This window comes from Strongylocentrotus purpuratus, unplaced genomic scaffold (assembly GCF_000002235.5).
Source record: "Strongylocentrotus purpuratus isolate Spur 01 unplaced genomic scaffold, Spur_5.0 spur5_scaffold_4, whole genome shotgun sequence".
NCBI classification, from domain to species: Eukaryota; Metazoa; Echinodermata; class Echinoidea; order Camarodonta; family Strongylocentrotidae; genus Strongylocentrotus; species Strongylocentrotus purpuratus.
The window spans coordinates 13,061,232-13,078,603 of record NW_022145610.1 but is presented as its reverse complement, the minus strand read 5'-3'; the positions used below and the strand labels follow the sequence as shown (position 1 = coordinate 13,078,603).

The window sequence follows — 17,372 nt, the reverse complement described above, 5'->3', positions numbered from 1 at the left end:
CATGGCGACACTGAACTGATCCCCATTTGGTCTCTAAAGTAGCCGTCTCCAAATCAAGCTTTGCTCCTAACAACAGAAGATTATCCATGCCCAAGACTCCATCGCCGCATACATCAGCGATAATCAAAGTGACCCTTGCCTTTCCCTGGCCTATTGTCACTTCAGTGTGGATCTTGCCGTCCACCTTCATATTTGAGCCGTTTGCAAGCATTATTCTCTCTGTAGTAGGTTCAATAGAAGGCTGCTCTATCAGTTTCACATATCCTGCTTTGGAGATGTATGTATCGGTAGCCCCAGTGTCTACACGAAACTGTAACTGTTGCCCGGCGATGATAACTGGTATATACATGCCCTTTAATTTTCCTTGGTGCATCTCTCTATTATGCTTAGAGGTGCCTATTGGTTCTGTGGTATTTGTTGTTGAGGGGCTGTCAGATCTTGCTGCATTGGCCGCACCATGCACGTCCCCCTGGGGTGGCCTTTTCTCGTCCGTTGAGACCTGTTGTTGCTGTTGTTCAGTTTGCCTTTGAGCCTCACTCTTCAGCCTTTTTCTGCACTTTCTCTTGATGTGCCCCTTCTTTCCACAGTAGAAGCAACAACCATCAGATACAGCTGATTTCTCCCGTTGTTGCTTTCCATCAGAGTGAGCGGTTTGTTGAGACGCCTGAAAAGCGCCCTTTAATGCCGCCACCAGTCCTACAATTTCCTCTTTCAGGCTGATTAGGGTGTTCCTCACTTCAGAGGTTGGGTCGGCTGGCTGTTGATCCATTCCCTCTTCCTTTGTCATTCCCCTACAGTACTTTGATGTCCTTCTAGTGCTCATCCTCTGATTTTCAGAATTGTGAAAGGCCTCAGCTATTACAGCTACATGAATCACCTCGTCTAGTGTCTTATCCTGAGAATTGAATATAGCCTCTCTGAGCTTGGGTTTCAGTAGAGCATCCATGAAATGCCCTTTCGCCAATCTCTCTCGTACAGCATAGTCCAACTCTGGATAAGCTAAGGAAGTTAATTCTCGGATGTTTTGCCCTAGCTCTTTGAGTGTTTCGCCCTCACGTCTCTGCCTTTGCTTAAGCTCCAGCAAATGATTTTCGGCTTGTCCGTCATCCAAAAACCTGTTAGCCAGCTCTTTCTTCAGATCATTGAAGCTCATTCCCTGCTTCTGTTCCCGCAGCAATCTCAAAGCCTGCCCTCTCAAACATGATGCCAGAATATTTCCTGCTTCTTCATCATTCCAGCCGTTCACTGCACGGCAGGATTTAAAGTGCTCGCAGTAGTCAATCCATGAGGTAGACCCATCATATTTGTCAGGCGTAATAGAGATGTCTCTATTCCTTGGTATAGCTGCATGCAATGACTCATCCTTCCGATGTAGCCTCTTTATCCGTTGCTCTTCATTTACTTTCACTGCCCTGCTTGACAGTGAAGAAGTCTGAATCCCTTCTGTATTCAAGGATTCTTCTTGTGACTTTAGTTGTACTTCATCCGAACTTGACGTCACATTACTGGATATTTGCGTGTTGGTACGCCTTTTATGTTTCTTCTGCTTCGACCTTTCTTCGGTAGCCTTTATGTTTGAGAACCCTTGTGATAGTTCCTCAATCCTTGCATTAATTGCCGATATCTGCTGCCTCAATTCGGCGATTTCCGTCAAAGCCGTCGCCTTCTGCTTTTTCCTACTTGTTGAACGATGTACTCCAGAGTTAATGGAAACTGATTCATCTCTCGAAGTAGAATGACTGCCATCTGTTCCAGTTTTCATCTCGTCCTCAATCCCACTTCTGACACCAAACGTGTTACGGCCATCCATCCTAGAACGGGTCCTGGATGCTGGAGGGCTTGTCTGTCCCTTGCCTCTATTACCGTCATCTGACGAAGAATTTGCCATCCTGAATAATGCGAGCGGTTTCTATTTGGCTTGTAGTTTAGAGGCCCTGACGTGGCTCCGTTTTCCCAAAGTATATGAGTGTGGAGATGAGAGGTGTTTTGGATAGCTGGACGTGTATTCTCTATGAGAGGATTATATTACATCAGTCTATGGAGACTCAACTAATTACACGTTATGAAACGATGGATTGTTTAACTGTATACTTTATTAATACATACATAAGTCAACTTCTCCAACACGTTATCATAGTTAACACCGACACCAATTACCTGTATTAATCTCAACAAGTAGTAAAGGCAGGGATTGCCTTTTGTAGGAACTCTATTTCTCGCTTCCAGTCCTTTTCCTTACTTTAGCTCAGCTGGAGCAAAGCAGAGAGTTCGCTATCTGACCAAGACGAGGGCCAGCGTCGAAGTGACGAAATATTAGCTGGTTACTGCAATTTATAGCATCTATGACGCTCTGAGAGCTGCTTTACGCATGGTGCGTCCGTAATCGCGCTCTGAGCCCTTACGCCCCAAAAGCCCCAAAAGCTTACTGCCCTCTACGTTTTCTGTAACGTTTTCTGTAACGGGCTGGTCCGTTACAATATGAAAGTTGCATGTAAGAAGTTTTAATCCCATAAAGTTACAGTGTTGTATGTATTTTAAAAGAATTTGGCATGTAGGACTAATATTAATTGCTAATAGTTCATATTTCAAAGGGTAATTCAACCTTTGTAAAAGTTGATTTATGTTATAGCAGAAATAAATGAGTGAAATAGACTGGTGAAAGTTTGAAAGAAATCAGACATAGAATAAGAAATAATGTTTGAAAAGTTAGATTACAACATCTATGTAAATCTCATATCGGCAATTTTATGAGGCAATAGGGACGTATGCAGCTGACAACTTTGTATGTCATACACAACAAATATAAATAATTAATGATTTTCTTTTAAGCTCCTCTTCCATTGTGGCAGTACTCAAAGTATATTGTAGATAGCATATTGTAACCCTCCCTCCCCCTAACCAGTGGCCTCGTGAATTTGCATTTCAAAATTGTCCGAGAACACTGATACCCCCCCCCCTTCTTTAAAGAGCTACCATGTTGTATTTTTTGCCATGAGCATGTGCTACAGTTAAATAAGTTCCAATTTTGATATTCAAACATGATTCATTATGATTTATCAATTTTTAATGATTGTACATGTAATTGTGACATGAACTGTACAGAAATGATTCCAGTTATATTGCAAAGAAATAAATGCAGTCATAACTCAAGACGAAAGTATTAATCTTAAGATTTGATTGCTTTGTGCTATTCAACGTTTATTCTTATTTAGTTAGATTTGTTTATTAGGAAAATGTGTATGAGAGAGTAATGTACTAAAATGTTAATGACTATGTGAAAACAAAAGAGGGGCAATAAAACGACAAACAACAAAAGAGAGATAAAGAGAGAGAAAGAAAAAGAAAGAGAGGGGGATGTTCTTGTTAGCATGAGAGAGCTAGAGAGGAGAGAGAGAGAGAAGAAAGAATTGAGAAGAAATTGTACATAGTGCTTGGTGTGCCCCCCCCCCCAAAAAAAAGTATACAAATATGCTACTGATCATTGACAAAAATATTCAATTAAACTTAAGTCACATATAAAGCAGGACAGTATACAATTTCCATAATGGGCATTCAGAGTCACTAACAAATTATTGCATTTCCTGCATTCTGTGAAAAATTAAAGATGAATTTCTGGATGGGGCAGAGTGATGTGAGTCTAATATTGAATATGGTGCCGTGATTTCGAGGAGACAGAGTCAGCTAGGTATGACAAATATAGTTTCATAGGGGGGGGGGGGTTCATATTTGACAGAACGGATACACAAGCATATTTCCGGACTCCCCTAAACAAGTAATGTCTATGAGCACAATTTGTTGATAATGATGGATTGATTCCATTTCATATCAATTATTTACAATGAACATTGTTTTCATAAATCATTTTAAAGTTCCTTAATAATCACAGAAAAATATATTTAATATAAAACATATTTTCATAATCAATTTTAAATAAAGGAAAGAATGACAAGACGGAACACGAAGGACAGAAACTGACATAATACGATAAGACAGACATGTCAACACAATTCATAATTAATAATAGGACAAGATAAAACGAGACATGACAGGAGTCACAGGACAAGGCAAAAAAAAAGAAGCTACACACGACAGAAATTGGAAGAAGAGAGATAATAATGATAATAATATCAATAAGAATGATTGGAATAATTGTAATAATCATAAGATCATTATAATTTATTCTTGATATGATTATCAATACACCATTTCCTTTATCATGTTCCATGAGATAATATAATAGTGAACTAGAATTAAGAAGTAATGTGACCCTCAAGTAGAAACATTTTCAGTAAACAAGGGGAAAAGACGTTTAGAGTGTCCCTCGAATAAAATGTAAAGATAAACTTGAGTTCTGGTAACTCACAGAATCTAACGAAACTTACACTGAATGTTCAAGATTACAAATAAATGTCATGTGCTGAACAATTTTGGAAGAAAATGTATACTGGCTGAGTAATGAGCATAGAAAGATAAGGAAATCAGGGTAGTACTAGCCCCGACACCACGTGTGTTGTCCAATATACATCTTTCTGTGTAAGTGATTGTTACTTTACTGAGACTCTGCCAAATTTATGATGATTTTGATGACTCCAGAACCTTACATTACACACCATTACTTACATGCTATATGATCAACTTTCTGATCCATTCCACACCTTTTCTTTCACAATGCAATCGCATTACCAGAACTCAAGCTTAGTTCACATTGTACTTTATTAGAAGTTAGGTTAAATCATATTCTCCCTCACATAACAAAAAGATGAGTTGAAAGACACCTTTTGTCTTTGTTTCAATTTTTAGACTCAAGAGGGCGACAAACATAATTAAAAACTTAAAATTATGAAAACTCATTAATGTGCAAAAATTAAAATTGCGAAAAAATATATGTTGTTAAGGGGGTAATACTACTTCATCAGATGAACGGAAACCAAATCCCTAGATAGTGGTTACGTAATACTTTATCAAAACTTCCATAGCCTGTTGCCCCCCCCCCCCCCCCCCCCCACTCCGAGAACGGACGGACCCCATGCGTGTTACCAAAATGTCCGGTAAAGGGGTACTTTTCGTGCGACAAAGTCCGGCCCGAGAATTGTACAAAAAAAGGGGTGTATTAACTTTTCACCCGGAGATTTCTTTAAAAAGGGGTGTTTTTTCTTGTTTTCTCTCATCTCTTTGCGGATTCCTGAGAAATTATTCCGAATTTAGGGGGGGGGGGGGGTACATTGAGCATTTTTCATGATTTAGGGGGGTCTCCAAGGCAGGAAAAGCCTGAGAAAAGCCTGCGAAAGGGGGGTTCGGAAATGTTGGCAGTCCTCAGATAGGGGGTGCTTTCAAAAAGAGGGAACGAGCATATGCGTACCCTAAATAACACTGAATGGGGGGGGGGGGAGGTGGGGGCGGGCCTGTTGTCTAATAGGCCACTTCGTGAAAACGGAAAAGGCGAGACCTCTCACACAAGAACCGGCCGCGCACCCATTTAGACCGCTTAGTGAAATCGACGTGTATATTGAATGCGCATATTTTCGTTTTCACGAACCGTTCCCACAGTTTGTTAAAATATTCCCACTTAATTATATATTTTTTGTAAACAAATATATATGAGCAGAATCGTTAAATCTGTACCTTGTGGTTGTCAAAGGAAATATTTGAAGATGTACGTTAACCCCCGTTGTAATAAAATGAAATGTTAAAATGCGTTTATCTCGAAATTCACTTTAATTTGTCGCTGCGCGGGCTACGAGGCCACTTCGTGAAAACGGTGACGAGTATGTACAGCTCCAGCAATTAAACAAAACTGCCAAGGGTAATGATAGACTCTGTCTCTAGTCGTTTGCACAGTATATTTGACTGAAGTGGCTAAACAGTTGTGTAAAAAAATAATGCGCAGCCGGGCCTCCTAGTTTAATGATCACGCACGCCATCATCGGCTGATAGCGAGTAAGTAAGGAGAGGTAGCGTTGGTGTGGTGGAGATCAAAATTAAATAGGCCAGATTCTGGACTAGGCCGAGCTCTGCACGCGGTTAGGCTGTATATATGATTATTTGTCACCATTTCTCCCCCCCCCCTCCTTTTCCTCATCTATTTCCTTCTTTATCCCCTTTCTCCCTCTACCCCATTCTATCTTTCATCTATAATCACCCATCTCCCCCTCTCCTCTCTCTCTCTCTCTCTATCTATCCCTCTATCTTTCTTTCTTTATCCCTCTCTCCCTCTCTCTCTCTTTCCCTTTCCCCTCTTTTCATTTATATATTTTGTTTCTCTCTATATATATCTCTCTCTCTCTTTCTCTCTCTCTCTCTCTCTCTGACTCTCTCTCTATCTTTTGCTTCATCCCCCCTCTCTCTCTCTCTCTCTCACACACACACACACACACACTCTCCCGTTTCTCACTTCTTTTCCTTTTTCAAATGTCGATTTCCCTTCTAAGAAGATTGTAACAAACCCATAACTTTGATGTCAAACTGATTAATGTCTTTTCAAATACCCCCCAAATGAGATGACGATGCATACGTGTGAAAAATATGAAAATGTGTTTATGCGATCTTTGTGTTTGAATTTTTTGTTTTGTGTGTGTGTGCGTGTGTGTGGGTGTGTGTCTGATGGGTTGGGAGGGTGGCGCGTCCACCTACATCTACAGTGCTGGTTATGAATGAGGCGTCATTACATATTGATCCGCCATGTTCTTTTTCTTTTGCACAAATCTGAATCCAGGTATATTTCAGGCCCCCAGAAATACAAAAAAGTGGCAAGAGCATTTATTACTAAATTGTTGCAATACGCTGTACAGTAATGTAGTCCGACTTTAGAAGTCGAATATGGATATGAATGCAAAGTCCAATTTATAGAATGCTTTCATGTGATCACGCTTTATTGCTCCTCAGTGTCAAAATAGAATTCGTTTGCCCTCTTGAACTCTCTAATTCTTATTCAGATGCGCTGGTGTAACGTATCAGACACTGCGGAGTCTGGATGCGTCACATTCCTTTTCCTTTTGTAATGGTTTCGGCTTTAGGCCTCTGGTAGGTGAAGTGTTTTAGCACAGGTAAAGTAAGGTTTAAATTCTTTTCATTCTACCCTTTGTTTTCTTTTTTTCCATTAGGAATATAGATAGGCAAGTTTAATGATAGCGATCATGTGATTGGTTTTGGGAGAATGCGAGTGGCCAATGTTGTTATTGGAGGCGAGGCTTGACAGTAAGGATTGAATTTAGTATTGAAAGTGGGAGACGTCATTTTTTTCGTGATTAGGGACTTAGATTTGCACGTCGACAGCTTTGACTGCAACGCGTGACGTAATTTCAAAGCACTGCGCATGCTTTACGTCGTCTCAGTCGGCGATCGAGAATGCGTCGACCTTGATTTTCCTAAATCTATTACGGTACTAGTATGCCGCGTGCGCATGCGTGTATGCTTACTTCCTGCATGCATGTATATCGTCGAGTGAAATCTAAAAGATTTCTAATCGTAGTCAACATGGGCAGTTGAGTATGTTGACACGCCTGATCAGTTGGCGTTCGTCGTGTTCTCGCCCACTCAATCTGAAAGTCCCTATTGAAGAAAAACCTGCTGTGTCGCCTTTGGGAAGGGAGTTCCTACAACATTGGAGTGCGGAAAGATTTTGGGCTTGCTGTTTGAGAGCGAGTGTTTACCCCCTTTTTATTGCTGCTTTTTGTTTCTGCTATTGAGAGCGGAACGAGCAGACGACCGTCCTTTGGACACGATCCGGGAGGCAGGCAATGGGTTCTTCAATCTGCATAATAAATGTAAGTCTTAAATTTAAGCTCGCCCTCATTTTCTTTACAATTATGACCCTGTTTTATGCCCTATAATGTAAATGGACGCCTTGAGTAATGTATATATTTGTTGCGTATAAATATTTTTTGTTAAAGTAATTCAATTGGGATTTGTGTCATGTGACAAGACACAAATATTATAAACGTCCTTTTTTGACAAACACTGAAATGTCATGCTGGAAGTCAGACATTTTGAAAGTCAGCCATATTGAATGTCAGCCATTTTGGATATTATAAATGGCAGGTAGCTTTTATAAATTTTGATGCAAACAGAAGGAATTAACTGTTTCTTTTTGTAAACATATTTTCTAAAGTCAGAAATCATTTAAAATGTTATTAGCATTCTTTACTAAGGCGGGACATGAAATACTCGAAAGATTTTTTTTCTGTTTTAAGATGTGTTAAAGCTGATTTCAAGTATTCTTATTTAATGATGTTCAACCCTATTTTAACTGTGCTATTTGTGCATGCATGTCAAGTGAAGTGTATAGAATACCATGGAAATATCATTTTTTTTGAAAAATTCACTCATTTGCATATAATAATAATATTAATATTAATAATAATAATAGCCTAATAGTCCACTCCAAATTCTATTAAACCGAAACGGAAATTCTTTTTGCCCAATTGATCGTGAGCCCGGCAGCCACTGAGCAGCGCCAGATCGACGTTGCTCTATCCCTTATTGTTTAACGCCAAACAAGGTAGCAACAGCTCCCATCTTTTAACGTCTTTTGGTATGACGCGGCCGGGGTTCGAACCCACGACCTCCCGGTTGTGAGGCGGACGCTCTACTGACTAAGCCAACACTCCGGTATATTTATTGTAATTTATGCAAATAAGGTCATAACAATCACATTTTTACCCATAAATCATATATTATTCATATTCAAGCATTCTTCTTCACTACATATATTCGTTAAACCATTTGGAATAATAATACAACAAAAATTGGAAGAGCAAGGTTATTCCTTATGTTATATGTTGTTTTGATAATTTCTTATGTATTTCATTGTTTTTTTAAACTTATATATTGTATTATTCTGGTTACTATATTTCATTTCTAACTACAATTCAACTATTTTGACCCCAAAACAAACACCTAAACTTTAAACTAGACCAAATAACCAATTTTGTATCTCTTTTTTTAGGAAAAATGATATTTCCTTATGTTTTGTACACAAATCACAAAAATGAGCGATTTTTTTGGCTGACATGCAAAGACAAAAGGTCACGTGACTTTGTAACTATACTTCACATTTTTTAAAAGAAAATTGTTTCAAAAGATGCGTAAGACTCGGAAGAAAAAGGTCATGAAAGGAAAACTTTGTATGCCGCGGTTCAGGAGCAGTCGCTAAATTACTACAGGGGGGGGGGGGTTCAAATTGACCCCTACCCCGGTTAAAATAGGGTTAAGTCAACAACGTGTGTTAATATTGGGAAAAAGTACTTACATGTAGAGGTGTCGTGGATACGTCGACGGACTGTCGATCTTAAGGTCCGCGGTTCGAGTCCCGCCGAGGCACTAATGTCATTTGGCAAGACATTGATCTACATTTTCCACACTCAACCCAGGTGATGTAAATGGGAACCTGGCAGGAATTAATTCCTTGAAAAGCTAGAGCGCCGCAATGGCTGCCTTGCTAAAGCCGGGGTATTAATCTGGGCAGCGCCAGGAGCGTCACAACGTGACGGACATGTGCGCTATATAAGAAGCTATCATTATTATTATTACATTCTAAGAACATTTTGTTAATGTTTTTTGTATCAAACTGATATGATAGGATACCATGTTTATTATTGCTTATTATTTAATTACAGCCGTTTAGGTTGTTTTTTCAACCACACTCCGATGACCCATTGTCTACGAGAGACTGATTTCTACTCTCCGCTGGTCACCTCATCACGAGCCATCGATCCATTCGATCCCGATCTCGTTCTGCAAAGATCGTCTATTAACGCAGTGGACATTTTTACGAACTCCAACGTTCGTATCGCATTACCCCTTTATTAAACGAACAATGGTCTAGTATATGGCAGTGTTAATTTAATTCGACCCTCTTAGTAGACTACGATTTGATTCAGTTTCGATTTGGCAACGTTCAATACATGTAAACTTATGTATTATTTCGTTTATTGTTTAATTAAAATTCAACCTACCAAACTGCAACTCATATTCTGATTGATTATTGTTATATGTGTGAATCGCCACTCAGTAAGCCAACTACATTCCTTGTGACACTCAAAATAGTCCAAAGATCATCTATACTAAACGGACGTGCTAATTTACATAGTGATTCAATGTGACAGGACTATACATAACTTTGTGTTTGGAGAGCACAGTAATACCATAATGAAAACAACGTGGTGGTGTGAATTACGTTTAACATGGCGCTGTTTTCAGCAGCAGCAAAAGGAGACGTCCAAAGTATACAGTCATTAATTGAATCGGAAGACGGGTCAGAGGATTCGGGATACTACTCGGATGCGTCTGGTAAGACGGCCCTTCACATTGCTTCGGAAAACGGACATTTGCAAACGGTTAAATTCCTTATCCATCATGGAGCAAAAGTGAATGTGGGCGATTATAAACGACAGACAGCAGTTCACTTATGCTCAAAGAAAGGCCATCTTCATGTGGTAGAGCTGTTAGTGAATGAAGGAGCAAGCATTGAAATTGGTGACAAAAATGGATTTACAGCTCTTCACATAGCATCATTCGAGGGTCATTTTGATATAGTCAAATACCTTGTTAGTAAAGGGGCAGAGCTGGACAGACTTGCTAGTGATTACTGGACACCTCTACACCTTGCTTTAAACGGTGGCCATATTGACATTGCAGAGTACCTTTTGACAGAAGGAGCCAACATTAACGCGTGTGGTAAAAGTGGATGTACAGCTCTACATACTGCATCAAAAACTGGAAATATTGATGGAGTGAAATTACTAACCAGGCAAGGAGCAGAGCTGGATATGACCACTGACTATGGCTGGACCGCACTAAGTTTTGCTACATCAGGGGGGCACCTTGACATTGTCAAATTTCTCATTAACGAAGGGGTAGAGGTTGACAAAGCACTCGGGAGCGGGATGACACCCTTGTGTCTTGCAACAAAAAGAGGCCATCTGGGTATTGTCGAGGTCTTACTGAACGTAGGAGCACATATTGATAACTGTAATCGAGACGGGTCATCAGCACTCCACATTGCATCGTACAACGGACACATTGAGATAGTTCATCATCTCATTAGCGAAGGGTCACATCTTGACAAATGTGACAAAACCGGAAAGACACCCTTGGCTTGTGCTTCTCAAAAAGGCCATCTTGAAGTCGTCGAGTATATCGTGAACAAAGGAGCAGGCATTGAAATTAGTGATAAGGATGGGTTTACAGCTCTTCAAGTAGCATCACGCGAGGGTCATCTTGATATTGTCAAATGCCTTGTTAGGAATGGAGCAGACCTGGAAAGACTTACTAATGATTACTGGACACCTCTGAATCTTGCTTTAGACGGGGGCCATCTTGACATTGCAGAGTACCTTTTGAAAGAAGGAGCCAATATTAACACGTGTGGTAAAGGTGGATGTACAGCACTACATACTGCGTCACAAACTGGTAATATTGATGGAGTAAAATTTCTAACCAGGCAAGGAGCAGAGCTGGATAGGACCACTGACGATGGTTGGACCGCACTTAGTTTGGCTTCATTTGGGGGACACATTGACATTGTCAAAGTTTTCGTGAACAGAGGGGTAGAGATTGACAAAGCACTCAGGAACGGCAAGACACCCTTGTGTCTTGCAACAGAAAGAGGCCATCTGAGTATTGTCGAGATCTTACTGAACGTAGGAGCAAATATTGATAAATGCAATCGAGACGGGGTTACAGCTCTTCACAAAGCGTCATTCAAGGGTCATGTTGAAATTGTCAAATATCTTGTTAAGAAAGGGGCACAGTTAAACAAATGTGACAAAAACAACAGGACACCCTTGTCTCGTGCTTGTCAAGAAGGCCATCTTGAAGTGGTCGAGTATTTCATGAACGAAGGAGCAGGCATTGAAGTTGGTAAAGATGGGTTTACAGCTCTTCACATAGCATCATTGGAGGGTCATCTTGATATTGTCAAATATCTTGTTGAGAAAGGGGCACAGCTTGACAAATGTGACAAAACCGACAGGACACCCTTGTCGTATGCTTCTCAAAAAGGCCATCTTGAGGTCGTTGAGTATATCGTGAACAGAGGAGCAGGATTTGAAATCAGTGATAAACATGGGTATACAGCTCTTCACATAGCAGCATTCGAGGGTCATCTTGATGTTGTCAAATACCTTGTTAGTAAAGGGGCGGACCTTGGGAGACTTGCTGATGATTACTGGACACCTTCACGTCTTGCTTTTCATGGCGGCCATCTCAGTATACATGCCTTTCTGTTAAAGATCGTTAAGCCATTCATTGGGTTTAAAGAGGACAACTATGACTACCTTCCTTTTGGGGGTGAAGCTTATCCTGGCTATATGCCCCCATACTCCCGAACATACGATCCATATCTTACCAGTCAACGAGACAGCTCTCGCTCCTCGAGGAAGAGCATCACAGAAGAGACAATGATTATAAGTCTCGACGAGTACAGAATCAAGGTTCCACTTTCACCAGACGATCTGAACATAGCCAAAAATATCAGAGCAGAAGCATTGACGAGCATTCCACCTGACTTAAACCTGGGAAAAGACGAAGTTATCATCTCAGTTGGGCTTAAGCTTTCCCCTCCTGGTCTTCAGTTTAAAACTCCGGTGGAAGTCACGGTCTCGCATAGCGCTATTTTCAGCAACCCAGACAAGGCGGAAATCGTGCTATACACCCGAAGGACTGGTAAGATCTTCCTTTTCTTTAATGTGTATATTCAACACTTTCAGAAAATATTTGACAAGTTTTATTTGACAACAAATTTTATTCGACACATTTTATTTGACACATTTTATTTGACACCTTTTGTTTTTTTCTACAAAAATATTATTCCAAGAAATAATTTTACTTTTTATTCGACAATAAAGGTATTCAACCAAAAAGATGTATTCAACAAAGAATCTATTCGGCGTTCCATACATATGCATACCACGAAAAAGTTATTCGTCTAAAAAAAAAGCCGTTTGACTCACCAAGAATACTTGCGATACTTTACACAACCACCTGCACCGTGCGCGCAACAGGCGTGTTTACGGACGAAGATGGCCTCTGGTCGGACTACGCCGGGCCGCGAATTTGCGATTCCCAAACCATTCAGCTATGGGAAACATTCTGAGCAACGTGATTGGTTAAAAAAGTTATAAAGACACACCCACATCGACGCGAGCCATCCATAGAGATATCTCTATGGAGCCATCTCATCATGGCGGTGCGAATGTGTCTGGGGCCAAGTCCGAGTGAACCATCAAATCTTCAAAATGATTTTCCAAATCTGCATGTAGGTCTAAGTAGATATTTAGACCCTATATATAATTATTTTATTATAAAGTCGCCATGATCAGATCCGTGTATATGACTTTTGGAATGATGTTTGCATGAATGGGCTGCACATAAACAATGGATAACAGTGGGCCTGTATGTGCCTGTAGCTTGCTCGCGTGTGAAGCATTGTACCTAACAACATAGCGTATGTGCAGTCCTGAGTGTTTTGTTGAGCCTAGTCATGCATTGTTTGAACAATGACAATAACACAAGTTACATGTAGATTTAGATGATAGATCTTTTAAGTTAGATACAAGTATGTTCTAATGAAATATAGATATCGATTGGATGATTTTTTTAATTTTACAGTAGGCCATTTCATGTAGATAGACTTCCCTCAGACATGATATCTTTCGTAAAGTGTCAAATTAGAGTCTGTGCTTGCAGACTAACATTGTGAGTGTTTGTGTGTCTGTGTCAGCTGTGAGCGAGCCCGAGCGTGCAGTAAATGACGTAATATTTATTTCTTCTCTCGACCAATCACGTTGCTCATAAAGTCTCCCATAGCTGAATGGTTTGGGAATCGCAAATTCGCCGCCGGGCAAGCACAAACCCTGGTCATTCGTAAAAGAGAGTCTGCACTATAAGACTACCATATACCATGTACTATAGCTGCTCCTGACACAACCAGTAGGTAGCTGGGCTAGGCTTCTCTCAAGGCACAATAATTTTGTTTTGAAGTGTCAAATTAGGGTCTGTGCTTGTAGACTAGGGCCGCCCCGGCATGTAGGTAGTCTAGGCATGCAGCGCAACTAGATAGCTAGATGGCTCAGGCAGGTCACCAATTTATCCTATACTTTAGTGTGTTTTATTATTTTGGGTTCCTAACTTCAGTCAACTTCAGTATTGAATATACAGACCTACTTTTGTGGGGGGGGGGGGTTGTGCACATACTGCCCTCCTATTAAAACGGATGAATATTTTTAATGTTAATTCTAGATCTATATATGATGCAGCTCAGTCAATTCATGTTCCAGTACAAACATTACAACTTGCCACCTGTCTTAATTTGATGAACTTTTTATACTGAACTCTTCTATGCTACAAGAAATGTAAGTTGTTTTCATATATACCCTTAAAGGCCCACTGCACTACTTGTAGCTACTTGCGCCCTCTATATAACAAACAATGCCTAATCGGTGACCATTGGTCCCCCATGATCCTCTTTTTCTTATGTTAACTGAGAGCTGAGTTGATGAGATAACCACCTGTCCAGTGACCTTGCAGGGTAGTCTAATCCCTCCTGTAAACTACGGCAGATAAGCTTTAATAGTTAAGACTTTCTTACAAAAACGGACACCCTTCAATTGGGTTACATGTAATGGAGTCATGTTCCACCTGCAATCTAAGATAAGGTTATTCCTGATAAGTAATCCATCATTTACAACATGCACGGATGCTCCCCCCCCCCCCCTCTATGATATTTTCTCCCTCTTCTTTCTCAATATTGGAAGGGCCTACCACCTCATCACTTGACCTTATATTTACTTTTGATAATATAATTTTGTATTATTATTGGGGGGGGGGGGAGGATATAGTCCTCGACTACCCCTTCTACATTTGCTAATATATTGCACCATATGGAGTCGTTTGTATGTATGTATGTAGTTGATTTAGTATGTTTGGCCTTTATGGAGAAATTAATTGAATTGAATTTAATTGAATTGAATTGAATTGAAGTTCAATAGCCTGCTTTCAAAAGAGTATGTATATGAATTAGTATATTACCTACTACGTTTTAAGGTTTTTTTGTAATTATTAACAGTGGGCAGGATTTGTTTAAGATGATGAGAAGAGGGAGGGCATAGTGATGTAGATTGGAATTGAATAGTTATGGGATAGTGGTGGTGGGAAGGGGGGGGGGGCGTTTTTGGAATATAACGGAGTGTACATTACCTACTTCGTTTCCACCTCCCCCCCCCCCCCCCCCAAATCCACTAGCTCTTTATCACTGCGGCTACATCAGTATACCCAAACCCTCATTTTTATCACCTTAAAACAGTAGGTAATAAACACTAATTTGTGCCCCCTTAACGCCCCCAACTAGCCTCTAACAAGAGGTCAGTGGCCCCTGCCCATCCAGGCTACATGACTTTGCCCTCCCTCTTCTCATCTTTCATCACCCTCAAACAATCCTGCCCACTGTTCATTGACTAGAGGCTATAGGCCGCGACGTGGATCTAGTCTTCGTACCGTAAACGCGCCTGTTGCGCGCACATGTACTACTGCACGATGCAGGTTGTTGTGTTAAGTATCGCATGTATTATTGGTGAGTCGAATAGCCTTTTTGAGACGAAAAACTTTTTCGTGGCATGCATATGTATGGAACGCCGAATAGCTTCTTTGTTGAATGTAGCTTCTTTGTTGAATACATCTTTTTGGTTGAATACCTTTATTGTAGAATAAACATTAAAATAATTTCTTGGCATAATATTTTTGTAGAACAAAACAAAATGATTCAAATGAAATGTTGGCGATTACATTTTTGTCGAATGAAATCTATGTCGAATAAAATTCTTGTCAAATAAAATTTGTTGTCAAATAAAATTTGTTGTCAAATATTTTCTGAAAGTCTTAAATATATACATTTGAGTGAAATATACTTTTTTGAAAGTGTCACATATATTTATTTGTTTCCCTAAAGGCGTGCCATAGGTATGGGTACCCAGCAGATTTCCATCATCATGCAATATACTATTGCGTGCATTGCATCGCGTCAGAATTTTGAACGCATCGAGATATGCGTAGATCAAGAATGCTGCACAGAGCTTGCATATTGCTGCACACGACTTGCATAGCTGCTGCACAAAAATAGCACAGCTGAACGTGATGGAAAATAATTAAAGCATGAACACTCGACTCCAATACAGGTTTGCCATTGGCTACTTTCTTAGATCCATCTTATATTAAAGATTATTACAAAAATTCCCTTGAGTTCATTTTTCGAAGGCCTTTGTGATCGTGCTCGATAAGAAAATATACATTTTGACAGTAACAGTTTCAAATCTGAATAACTGACAAACATCACAAGGGTAAACACAAATAACTCAATTCTGCATAATACTGCATCGTCAATATCGAACCTGCAGTCATACAGCTTTGTCATTACAGATCACGACATTTTTTGCCTACATCATCATCGGAAATTTTCCGGATCATCATGATCATCATAAACATCCTCACCTCACGAATCTTTCACAAAATGAGAGGGAAAGAAACCCTCGGCAGTATCAATAAACTTTATTTTTAACCTTTATTAACTTATCAAAATGACTGAATAGTTATCTTTTGAAATGCAACTTAAGATGAAATCAACAAAATAAATGTAACAAATGAACGTGGGAGTTAAATATTAACATGTTAAAGCACTGGCAAATATTGAGTTTTTAACATTGTTTGCTTTGTGAGAATATTTTGTATTATTATCCTGCATCAACAATTTGTTGGCTTTTGATTGGTTGAGAGCTCGTCACATGACCAGAAATATTTGAGCTATTTTTAGAAAGTACTATTTTGGTTTACTATTTGGGAGTTGAAAAAAAAATGTGAATTTTTTTTTGGAATTGAATCAATTTTTTTTCTTCAAATCTTAATTTAATGAAAACAAAATATTTTAAATCTTTTTAGATAAAAATTGACATTTTTGCGGTTCTAAATTTTTTTTCTCCCAAAAATATATTTTTTTTAATATTTTTTTTAAATACATTTTTGATGCAGGATATAAACAAATATCCCATGCCTTCTATTCGAGGTACTGGTTAAACTATGGGCCTCGGTGACTCCAAAAGTACCATTTGCTTCGGGGCTGCGCCCCTCAGCAAATAGTAATTGTAGTCACCTCTTGCGCATAGTTTTAACCAGAACATCTCAAGGCAGTGTATATTTGTATATTATTATTGTTTTGTTATAACTACTACTACTCCTACTACTACTTATACATTATATTATTTTTTTTTATCTAATTCAGCATCCCTAAGAAATGTTGTCAATACTTAAATTAAGATTATTCAAGCTATTACAAAGAACAACCAAAATAATAAATAACGTTTTCATTATACATGGGAGAAGCTGCA

The 17,372-nt window shown here is 39.5% G+C and overlaps 1 protein-coding gene across 1 annotated transcript; it reads left to right on the top strand.

Moving 5' to 3' along the window:
- Positions 1-10,181: 10,181 nt before the first annotated feature.
- Positions 10,182-16,097, top strand: LOC115929313 (ankyrin repeat domain-containing protein 50-like). The gene is made up of 2 exons (XM_030998047.1): positions 10,182-12,688; positions 15,944-16,097. The coding sequence occupies exons 1-2, from the start codon at positions 10,182-10,184 to the stop codon at positions 16,095-16,097; spliced, it is 2,661 nt and encodes an 886-aa protein (XP_030853907.1).
- Positions 16,098-17,372: the final 1,275 nt, after the last annotated feature.